General features: G+C 34.8%; 1 protein-coding gene across 1 annotated transcript in view; it reads right to left on the bottom strand.

The window, feature by feature from the left end:
• The window catches only part of ASZ1 (ankyrin repeat, SAM and basic leucine zipper domain containing 1), a gene marked incomplete at both ends in the record, with an annotated part of 83,410 nt that overhangs the window by 19,069 nt on the left and 51,501 nt on the right, over window positions 1-12,840 (bottom strand). The window contains 3 exons of the mRNA XM_079786457.1: window positions 9,469-9,578; window positions 10,775-10,831; window positions 12,330-12,405. Of these exons, the coding sequence (XP_079642583.1) occupies window positions 9,469-9,578; window positions 10,775-10,831; window positions 12,330-12,405 (243 nt within the window). The remainder of the gene's footprint in view (window positions 1-9,468; window positions 9,579-10,774; window positions 10,832-12,329; window positions 12,406-12,840) is intronic.

Raw genomic sequence — 12,840 nt, 5'->3', positions numbered from 1 at the left:
AATCAGATTTTTGTATAAGAAAGCTTATTTGAGAAGTGGTGTAGTTTAAAGGAACATGAAAGTTCAAGTAGAGAAGAGTAAGTAGGATACTAATGGACACATCCACATACGACAGCGATTTTCAATTGGTGTGACATAAGAAAATTTAAAACATGTAATACCTGACTATTTAGTCAGGGGCACTGACCTCTTTCCCCCTACAATGTTAAGTAAAAAAAATGACAACAGCCAATACAACAGCCATCTATGTGAATGAGTCAAAATTAAAACTTTTTTTTGTCAGATCAGAATTTTAATAATTAGTTTATATGTGCCATGAGATGGAAGAGGTTGAAAATCACTGATCTAAGGGATGATGAAGAAAAGCTTAATCTAAGGATCTAGCAGTGGCAGTCTGTTTGAGGGGAGGGGTAGATAATGATGGAAAGAAACATTTTGGAGAATAAACTGAAAAACTTGGTGATAGGTTACATGTAAAAGAAAGGGAAAGTCTAGAATAATTCTGTTGTTTGGTTTCAATGGAAGGTGGTGGCACCAACAGGGAATTGAATCTAGGGGTGGGGTAGGGAAGTGAGATAAAGATATAATATTATGACATAACAATTAAGGACATAGGCTCTAGAGTCAGAAAGACCTGAATCTGAATTCAGCTTCCACATTTATGATCTTGGGAAAGCCTAATCTTCAGCCGAATGTTTCCGTATCTCTAGAATTGAGATAATAGAACTCTAAAGAAGACTGAAGGAAGTAATGTATGAAAAGCATCTAGCATTTTGTCTAGCATATACATGACATTTAAATAAATTTAATTATAATGATGATGTCAATGATATGAGATATGTAGGTGGAAATAACCAGTAAGCAATAGAAAGTGGCAGTCTTTTTTTTAAAAAAAAAAAATATTTTATTGATTTTTTACAGAGAGGAAGGGAGGGGGATAGAGAGTTAGAAACATCTATGAGAAACATAGATTCAGCTGCCTTCTGCACACCCCCTTACATGTACCTAAGGTACATGCCCTTGACCGGAATCAAACCTGGGACCCTTGAGTCCTCAGGCCGATGCTCTATCCACTGAGCCAAACTGGCCAGGGCAGAAAGTGGCAATCTTGTAGGTGTACCTATGCTGAAGTCCACACACTCATGAGGCCAGACAGAATTCAGGGAGCTGGTGAACTTAGATAGGAAAATATTACATCTTTATTTTCACTAATCTCTAACAGAAATTCAGTCTTTCTATCAATTGTGAATGGAGACACAAACCGCAGTAGTATTAGAGGCATCTATAATTTGGTCACTAAACAAAAATCAAAACTAACATCATGAAGAAGACATAAAAATACATATTGTGAAGAGGGGTGAGTTGACAGAGGTAAAAAACAAAAACAAAAAAAACTTATAAAAGGAAAAGTAGCCTGAGAAGAAGAAAATCAGGAGTTAAGGTCTGTTATGAAAGACAATGAAGGGGATGGATTCAAGAATGAGGAAAAGGTCAAGCAATGAAGAGACACTGGTGACTAGATTAGTTTCAGTAACAGAAGCCAATTTACAGTAAAAGCTACACAACCCAATAAAAAAGTGGACCAAGGGTATGAATAGGTAATTAAAATAAAAAATAAAAAATAAAATTTTAATAGATAATAAACAAAGGATTATAAGACATTACATTCTAGTGGAATGACAAAAAAAATAGGACATTAATATCAAGAGTTGACAAGAGTGTGAAATAACCTTACTGCATCATTTAGCACTATAATAAAAATGCACACTAAACTACTACTATGGGACCAAAAGGTACTTCTGAGTGCAAACAAGGTACTACTTATAAGGCAGAAGTTTTAACTATACACTATACAAAGTTTATTTCATGTTGTTTCTAGGAGAAAAGGTTATAAATAGCAAGCAAGATCTGCCTCCAATGAAACTTAAAGACACATTGCTAGAACTTATATAGTATTTTAATTTAAAATGAGTCTTTTTTCTTATATGTTGAAAAATAGGCAGTTTATAGAAAATACTTTAAACTTTAGCATTTCACCCCAAAGCTGCAGAATATACATTCTTTTCAAGGGCACAATGAGCATTTCCTAGGATAGACAACACGTTAGCACACAAAACAAAATCTCAATAGATTTAAGAAGACTGAAATCATATCAATCTTATTTGACCATAATCATATGAAACTAGAAATCAATTTTAAGAAAAAAATTAAACACATGGAAGCTAAATAACATGTTACTAAACAACTATTGGTTAACAATGAGCTAAAGGAAGAAGTAAAAAATTACCTTCAGACAAAGAAAAATGAAAACAACAATCCAAAATGTATGAAACACAGCAAGAGCAATCCTAAAAGAGAAATTCATACCATCAAAGGCCTACCTCAAGAAACAAAAAAACAAAAAATTTCAAACAATCTAACCTTACACTTAAAGGAACTATCAAAAACAACAACAAACAAAGCTCAAAGTGAGTAGAAGAAAGGAAATAATAAAAAAGCAGAAATATACAAAATAGAGTATTCAAAAACAATATAAAAGATCAATGAAACCAAAAGCTGTTTTTTAAAGATAAATAATATTGATAAACCTTTAAGACCTATCAAGAAATAAAAAGAGAGGAGCTAAGGAAATAAAATCAGAAGTGAAAGAAGAGACACCACAGAAATACAAAGGATTATAAGAAAATATTACCAACAATGATATGCCAACAAATTAAACAATCTGAAAGACATATAAAAATTCCTAGTAACATAAAATCTCCCAAAACTGAATCAGGAAGAAATGAAATATCTGAACAGACTGATTACAACTAAAGAAATTGGAGCAGTAATCAAAAAACTTCCAACAAACAAAAGTCCTAGACCAAATGGTTTCACAGATGACTTTTACCAAACATTTTAAGAAGAATTAACCTACCCTTCTCAAACTATTACAAAAAAATTCAAGAGAGAAGATTCCCAAGATCATTTTAAGAGGCCAGCATTATCCTAATTCCAAAACCAGATACTAGTAAAAATACTACAAAGGGGAAAAATCATAGGCCAATATCCCTGTTCAACAAAGATAAAAAATCCTCAACAAAATATTAGCAACCGAAATCCAGCAACACATTAAAAAAATCATACACCATGATCAATTGGGATTTATTCCGGGATACAAGGTTGGTACAATATCTGCAAATTTCTGTGATACACCACATAAACACAATTAAGGGTAAAAATCATATGATCATATTAATAGATGCAGAAAAAGCATTTGACAAAATCCAGCACCCATCTATATTATAAAAAGCCAGTGGCCATAACGCCGGAATGACCAAACGACCAGTCACCAGGAGGTGCACTGATGGGTCCCACGGTGGTGGCAGGACTCTGGGTCTCGCGTGATTTCATGCGCTGGGCCTCTAGATTCTGATAAAAACTCTCAGTAAAGTGGGAATAGAGGCAACATACCTCAACACATTAAAGGCTGTATATGACAAACACACAGCCAACATCATACTGAATGGGAAAACACTAAAAGCATTTCCTTTAAGATCAGGAACATGACAGGGATGTCCACTTTCACTACTCTTATTCAACATAGCACTGAAAGTCCTAGCCACAGCAATACAGACAAAAATAAAAGACATCCGAATTGGAAAGAAGAAGTAAACTGTCATTATTTGCAGATGACATGATACTGTATATAGAGAACCCTAAAGATTCCACACACAAAAACTATTATAACTGGTAAATTCAGTAAAGTAGCAGGATACAAAATAAATATCTAGAAATCAATTGTGTTTGCGTTTTTAATACATTAATAATGAACTATCCGAAAGGGAAACTAAAATAACAATCCCATTTACAAGTGCATCAAATAAATGCAGTGGAACCTTGGTTCTTGAAATTAATTCGTTCTAGGCTATTAGAGAAGTGATTTGTTCGAAAGCCACTGGGATGGGGGTAGGCTAGAAGGGGTTAAAGGGGAAAGAAGGAGACGTATGTAATACTTTCAACAATAAAGATTTAAAAATGAAAAATGAAATAGATAAGCTGTTCTGTTTAGGAAAAGTGGTATTTATAAAGGCATTTTTAAAACAAATATAATTCTTCATTCCATTTTCTTTCTGATCTTTACTTAAAATAACAACAGTCATTACTTATATCAATTTTGTTTCCAGGTAATATTTATATAAGGCACACTTAGTGCTCTTTAAATACTCAAATTTTATTTATTATCAATGAAAAGATTACTGCAAGAGTATTTCATTAATGACCTCTGTCTTTTTTATTTACTGAGTTCAAGGAAATTAAGATGCATTGAGAACTCTAATTCAAAATGTCAACTGAGAGCAGGTATATAATTCTACATAGGCACTTCACACATACATATGTATAATATAAACTTATAAGCTCTTATTTAGATGAAAGGATGATAAGAACTCAGTTCAAATAAGTAAAATAATGAACAAAATTAGAGTCTTAATGAATAAAAGGAAAATATATACCATTCTTGTATAATGTTCAGAGCTACTGAGTAAGGATAGGTAAGCTGTAAAAAATACAACTATGTGAATGGCTGCCCAACCCTGACCCAGAGCAATACAGGATTCCCCCTATATATCTTTACATGGCAACCCTGATAATTCTGTACATATTTAAAGAATTAAAAGTAAGCAGATATGGCATAGGTATAGTATATTGTATTACTTGATGAAGTTATGTATTTTCTTCTGTGCTAAATACTACCAGGCCTCTCTATGCCATAGAATTATACTTCGTGCCCCAGTGACATAAGGCTGGCTGTGTGACTTGCTTTGGCAAATAAAATATGACTGAAAGTGACTGTTTTGAACAGAAGCTTTAAGAGTGAGTGACTGGTTCTTCCAGCTCTCTTTTCCCTTTACTACAAGAGCAGCATGCCCTGGTTGGGGCTGTTTCTCCAGCCTGTTCTCAGAATAATAACGAGGAGGAGAGCTACTGGCATTATATAAGTGATAAAGATATAAACTTTGATACCATAACTCTTTTAGATTTGATACTGCAGCATAACAGTGTTCACCTGAGTAAAACAAAAGACCATATTTTAAAATGTGAAGTCAAGTATAAGATAAAATTTATACTTTAAATAAAGGTACTCCAAATAAATGTACTCTGTGCTCATTGTAGAATATCTAAAAAAGTTAAAATTACCAATACTCATCCAAACTGATACTATTTTCTTTCAAATATTTTCTTATAGTACACATTTTCTTCCAGTATTTTTCTTATGCATATATATAACTAGAACTATACTTCACACTCCATTTTATATTAGCTTTTTATACTTATTCTGAGTATTTTCCCATGACATTAAGTCTCAAAATAATATTAATGACACAATAAAATAATTATATTGATGCAATGTAATTCAACAATTCCCCTGTTAAATATGTAGATTCCTGATTTTAGAAAGCTTATAAATAACAGATGTGAATAATATATTTTTACATAAAATTTTGTATGTATACAGATTTTTCCTTTTGGAGAAGAAAGAGTTTTCTTAATGAAAATATTTTTGAGATGCCTTTGATAAATTTAAGTAGATGTCAGATAGCTCAGAGAAAAGGTCTAGACAGAAATTGTTGAAAATGTCAAGACATGAATGAAAACAACTGTTGCTGTTCAAAATATCTCAAAGTAGTAATATAATAGTTATTAATATTTGTAAAATACATTCTATAAATCTGCAAACATACTAAGTGTAGAATAAATAAGTGTACTGTGCATGCGTTATTGTAGGAGATACTATTTTAGAAAATTTACAACACAGAAGAAAGTATCTTAAAATAAATCAGTAGCTAAATTGTTAAAATCACATTATCAGAAGATTATAATCAATCAGTTCAACTTTTCTTGCTGTTAGTTTTCTTATGACTTAATGACTAATTTCTTCTTTAAAGAATGACTTTGAATAAATGGGAAGTAAAACCTTTTCCTTAACAGCATATAAACAGAGTCTGTGATTTAATAACAAGGTCAAATTCCTAAAATATATGTCTTCCAGTTTTGTTTTGTTTTTAAATTCAGCAGTTTTAATAAGTAAACCATTCAGTATTATGCACATTCTTTAAGTGTATTAAATCCACAAAATAAATTTGTACAGGCAATTCTGCCATCACACAAATAAGTTATACTAAAACATTTAATTTGCAAGTTAGCATGTAAAACTTAGAATATTCCCTCATAAAAGCAATAAATTAAATAAGTAAAGAAAATGAACAAAGTAATTCAAGGTTAGCTGATTTTAATTCCTCACAACTGAAATCCTTCACAATGTGTTTAAGTGCTATTTTGAAGTAATTATGAGGCATTATTTTGAAAACGTATCTTATTAAGAGGTATATTAAGAGAAAGGAAAATAATTTAACATTGTAATTAAGTTTTCTAAAAAAACCTGGATCATTTATATTTTTCCTGAAAAACCTCTAAATTTTAAAATAATGTGGAAATCTATTATTCATGTGTTCAGTGTTTATCATAGTTGCATTATTAGTTTTAGGCAGACTAACTAGTGATAATACTACTGAATTTGTAAGCATTATATTTTACTAGAGGCCCAGTGCACGAAATTTGTGCACGGGGGTAGGGGGTTTGTGCCCCTCAGCTTAGCCTGCACCCTCTCCAATCTGGGAACCCTTGAGGGATGTCCAACTGCCCATTTAGGCGCAATCCTGGTGGCATCGGGCCTAAATGGGCAGTCAGACATCCCTCTCACAATACAGGACTGCTGGCTCCCAACCACTCACCTGCCTGCCTGCCTGCCTGATTGCCCCTAATTGCTTCTGCCTGCCAGCCTCATCACCCCCTAACCACTCCCCTGCCAGCCTGATCGATGCCTAACTGCTCCCCTGCCGGCCTGGTCACCCCTAACTGCGCTCCCTTGCCAGCCTGGTTGCCCCCAACTGCCCTCCCCTGAAGGCCTGGGTCCCTCCCAAGTGTCCTCCCCTGCAGGCCTGATCACCCCCAACTGCCCTCCCCTGCAGGCCTGGTCCCTCCTAACTGCCCTACCCTGCTGGCCTGATCGCCCACAACTGCCCTCCTCTGCAGGCCTGGTCACCCCTAACTGCCCACAACTGCCCTCTCCTGCAGGCCATCTTGTGGTGGCCATCTTGTGTCCACATGGGGGAAGCCATCTTTGACCACATGGGGGCGGCCATCTTGTGTGTTGGAGTGACAGTCAATTTGCATATTACTCTTTTATTAGATAGGATAGGATATAACTTGAGTGAACCCCAAGGAAATTAGGCTGATTGAAAAAAGCCAATTGAAAAAGGATACGTCCTGTATGGATCCATTTATATAATACTCATGAAATAACATTATAAAAATAGATAACAAATTATTGGGTGGCTAGGGGTTAGGGCAGAAGGGAGGGAGAGGTATAGTTATAAAGGGGTACTATGAGGGAGTCTTGTGGTAATGGTATGTTAGGTGTATTTATTATGAAAGTGGGTGCATGAAGCTATTTTCTATCTTCTATACTAATAAAAGCACATTATGCTAATTAGACCAGACGTCCTTCCGGACGACCTTCCAGACGAAGCTGGGGCTGCAAGGGAAGCCCAGGTCTCGAGTGCCTGCCGGTGGCCTGAGGGAAGCCCGGGTCCTGGATGCCAGAGGGAAGCCGGTGCTGGCAGCCGGGGGGAAGGAAGGCCTACTCTTGCACAAATTTCCTGCATCAGGCCTCTAGTTATATGGTAAGATTGCATAGAGCTATATACATAGATACAAATGAGTACTTGTGTAACTGGTGAAATATGAATGAGCTATGTGGATTGTAACAATATCAGTTTTCTGGTTTTGATATTTTGATATTTTAATATCTTGTTAAGCAAGATATTAACATTGGGTGAGACTGGATGAAGAGTACATAGGGGCTCCTATAATTGTTTCAAATAAAAGTTAAAAGCTTTTACTACTCCATAATTCTATCTAATAAAAGAGTAATATGCAAATTGACTATCACTCCAACACAGAAGTTGGCTGCCCCCATGTGGACACAAGATGGCCACCACAAGATGGCCAGCAGGGGAGGGACCAGGCCTGCAAGGGAGGGCAGTTGTGGGTGATCAGGCCAGCAGGGGAGGGCAGTTAGGGGTGACCAGGCCAGCAGAGGAGGAAAGTTGGGGCCTGCAGGGAAGGGCAGTTGGGAGGACCAGGCCTGCAGGGGAGGGCAATTGGGGAGGACCAGGCCTGTAGGGGAGGGCAGTTATGGGCAATCAGGCTGGCAGGGGAGCAGTTAGGAATCAATCAGGCTGGCAGGGGAGTGGTTAGGGGGTGATCAGGCTGGCAGGCAGAAGCAGTTAGGAGCAATCAGGAAGGCAGGCAGGAAAGCAGTTGGGAGCCAGCAGTCCTGGATTGTGAGAAGGATGTTTGACTGCCCGTGGTAGGATCGGGCCTAAATGGGCAGTTGGACATCCCTCGAGGGGTCCCAGAATGGAGAGAGTGCAGGCTGGGCTGAGGGTCACCCCCACCCCATGCATGAATTTCGTGCACTGGGCCTCTAGTACATTAATAAAATCAAATATTATTTTCAAAATAGATTTTGGATTACTAATGTTAACAATCAGTGCATGACAAATTTATAATACTGAAAATGAACTTTATATATTAATAACGATTTCTTACAGAATAAAGCTGAAGATAGAGCTGAGCTACGTAAGAATCACTTTCTTGTTGCCCTAAATCAGTGGTTCTCAACCTTTCTAATGCCACGACCCTTTAATACAGTTCTTCATGTTGTGGTGACCCCCAACCATAAAATTATTTTTGCTGCTACTTCATAACTGTAATTTTGCTACTGTTAATGAATCGTAATATAAATATCTATGTTTTCCAATGGTCTTAGGCGACCCTGCTAGTGGTTCTCAACCTGTGGGTCGCGACCCACAGGTTGAAACTGCTGCTGTAGAGCCTAAGACCATCGGAAAACACAGATATTTACATTACGATTCATTAACAGTATCAAAATTACAGTTATGAAGTAGTAATGAAAATAATTTTATGGTTGGGGGTCACCACAACATGAGGAACTGTATTAAAGGGTCGCGGCATTAGAAAGGTTGAGAACCACTGCCCTAAATGAAAATATCATTTCCTTGTATTTTCAATTTGACACTTAAAATAATTTAAAGAGAGTAAGAGCTATATTATGAAAAGCATGAGATCTCTTATATAGTTCAATTAAAAAAATGCAATAAAAATAAAAAATGTTTTTATGTGAGTTAACAAGAAGATACATTGTTTTGCATCTTGGTAAAATAACTTCAAAATCGACTTTATAAAGTATCTCCCATTTTAGAACACAGTATTGCAAAATGAACTATCTGGGGAAATGATGCCATCAAGTAAAATGACTGAAACATTATCAAAATTAAAGTGAGAAAAAAAAGAACAGTTGGTTCTAAACAATATTAATATAAACCAGTAAGTTAATTTTACCTGATTTCCAACTTTGCTATTTCAGGTAATTCTCCAAATTTTATCTCTTCTACTTCTAGTTCTTTAAGAGCAGCCAGAATTTTCTGTTGATCTCTACTGGTAATTCCATTCTAAATAGATATAATTTCAAGGTGCAATAAGATAATCACACATGAATAATATGCAAAATTACTATAGAATTTTTCTACTTGATTAATTCATATCTTGAAAAGAGATACAAATTGTAAAAATAACACTGGAAAAATATTATTTGCTTGTAACTGTGACTAAGAAGCTTACATCATTAAAATACTTAGATATGTAGTAACTTTAGTGAATTTTTTACAATACATAACAGTTGTGATGGATTCTAAAAATAAATTACTAGATTTTAACATATAGTCTAAAAAACCACAGTAATACAATTTTTCCTTCAAAATATTATTTGAAATATCTGTGATTACATGAGAACTGTCTTCTTTATGTTTGTATTCTACCCTTAGTATTAACTAAATTTTCTTTCCTGGATTGAGCTAATTAGTATGTTTATTTTGATATTCAGTGATACTAAAGATTTCAAGTTCCCAGTGTGTTTATGCCAATGTGTTCCAATATTTCAGAAATATCATTACTTTTTAAGTGTCCTATTTATGAAAGTAACTCTTGCCCTAACCAGTTTGGCTCAGTGGATAGAGCCTGCGGACTGAAAGGTCCCAGGTTCCATTCCGGTCAAGGGCATGTACGTTGGTTGCGGGCACATCCCCAGTGGCGGGTGTGTAGGAGGCAGCTGATTGATGTTTCTTTCTCATTGATGTTTCTAGCTCTCTATCCTTCTCCCTTCCTCTCTGTAAAAAAAAAAAATCAGTAAAATATTTAAAAAAAATTTTAAAGTAACTCTTATATTTCCCACAGTATTTTCAAATTGTTGCTTAATAATATCAGATGATGAAATAACAGGTCTTGACCATTGTGAGAATCCAGCAAAAGGCAATATTTGGATGACACATGTTCACACTCACGCAAAAAACACCTCTTATTTCTAAGTAACCTGTTTTAAAATTTTAATTTATATTTAGAAATGAAGGCGTTTTAATTGAAATGTCATAATCAAAATAAAAAAACAACTCTTAAGATTTTAAATGTTCTTAAAACAACTTAACGCCATAACAGAAGATTTTGGTTATCTATAATCATATATAATCAAAAACTTAGCAAAATATCACTCATGGTCTATAGCCTAAGATCTTTAAAATAGAAAATAAAAGGTTCCATCTACAATTTTAGAAATATGAAAGATTATGTCTGCAGTTTTTGAAATTGATACTACCTTTGTAAACTCATCTTTCCTCATGGTCAAAAGATGTCTTAAAGTTATATCCCTTTCCTGTAGAAAAGGAAAAAGAATGCCACCTTTCAATATAAATGAAACAGTAGAAGAGGAAGTAGTCACATGTACATAAGTTAGTTACATACTACCTTCCTAAACAACTTTCAACTTTCTAGAGGGGATAGGATTATGCAGGTACAGAATTATATCACCAGGTAATAGTAATGAATGTCATAATATCTATAATTACCTTAAAAATATACATAGCTAGTTTTCCAGATTCAAAAACAATTTATATTTACTCTATAAAATTGATAGAAATTATGTTTTATGAATATTTAAAATTTCTATTTGTATCACATTAAACCACCAATGACATTTAGTTTTACTCAATATATCTCAAGAAGTTTCAGGATTGTACAAGGAAGTCTAATTCTGAACTACCCAACAGAATGTACATATTTTGAAGGACAGCCTATCATAAATAGTGCTTTAATCCTTCAGTATCAGTTAATCTCTCTCTCTATATATATAAGCCTAACTGACCCAGTAGCTATGATGTGCACTGACCACCAGGGGGCAGACACTCAGTGCAGGAGCAAAAACCACATGGAAACATGGAACAGACTGATGAATCTCAGAAGAGGGCGGAAAGAGATTAACCAAAGATCTTTCTTATATGCATACTAGAGGCCCAGTGGGGTCCCTTGGCCTGGCCTGCACCCTCTCACAATCTGGGACCCCAATCCCTGCAGGCCAGGCTGAGGGACCTGACTGGTGCATGAATCTGTGCACTGGGCCTCTAGTTTGAAAATAAAAGAGGAATTAATATACACTCAGAAAAGCATAGAAAAACATCAAGTCAGGGTGCACCGGTGGGGTCCCTTGGCCTGGCCTGCGAGGATTGGGCCGAAACCGGCTCTCTGACATCCCCAAGGGGTTCCAGATTGCGAGAGGGTGCAGGCCAGGCTGAGGGACCCCACTAGTGCATGAATCCGTGCACCGGGCCTCTAGTTGTCTTATAATTATCATCTATTCAAACCCCATAATTCATGCCTAAAGGACCTATAACAGTGGATGGCATATGAATTTAATCTTTATGGCAACCCTACATTAGGTATTATCATCGGCATGAAAATAAGATATTTAAGTAACATATTTCAGTTAATAATCATTAAAGCAAGAATCTGATCCCAGGTTTGTTTGGTTTAAAATAATGCTTCTTCTAATATTCTATACAGGAAGATTAGCAACTTAAAAAACAAACTAAGGGCTTAGATGTACAAGCAAGATTTCTGTGAAGTTTTAGGCAGTAAAAGCTGTTTAATCCAGCCAGAAAATTTACATAAATTTCTAGAATAATAAATTTTTAAAATGCTTATAAGTACAAATATTTGAAACTCTTTTAAGTACAAATTTTCAAAATGCTTATAAGTACAAATTACAGAGAAAAGTGTATTTGGGACTTTTTCATATGCATGTTCATGGATATTTAATGTCATGTTAACCAACAAATATACATAAGTAATTTATTGTAGCTTATACAATGTCTTACCTTTAATAAATCTGTCATATGTTCAAGTCCAAGACCATGTAAAAATACTTCCAGGTCTCCAAATGCTGTATATGAACTATATATATTTATAGCAGTGTCAATTTCAGAAAAATACTATAAATGCCCAAACAACAAATAAGTATTTATAATGCAGAGAAAGAATGAGTGAAAATAAATATATGTAAAATATATTTGTATATTTACACAACAGATCTATGTTATATCAGGAATAAGAAAGGTTTCTTGAGTAAAGATATAAGTAAACATGTGATAGTAAACGGTGATAGTAAAATGTAGATAATCTTTCCTAAGAATGAAGATAAATGCTGATATATATATTCCTTGTGAGATCTTGTACATGAAAAACTCTAACTGCAGGAAGTAAGAATTTAATAATAATTTAAAATGTGGATAAATAGATAACAATTTTGTGGCCTATACTGAACAATGGTGTTCAGAAAAAAAATACGTATTTTTAATTTTAGCTTATAAAATCAGAAACCTGCTAAAA

The sequence above is a fragment of the Cnephaeus nilssonii genome, assembly GCF_951640355.1.
Source record: "Cnephaeus nilssonii genome assembly, chromosome: 12".
Taxonomy (NCBI): domain Eukaryota; kingdom Metazoa; phylum Chordata; class Mammalia; order Chiroptera; family Vespertilionidae; genus Cnephaeus; species Cnephaeus nilssonii.
This window is presented reverse-complemented; position numbering and strand designations above follow the sequence as displayed.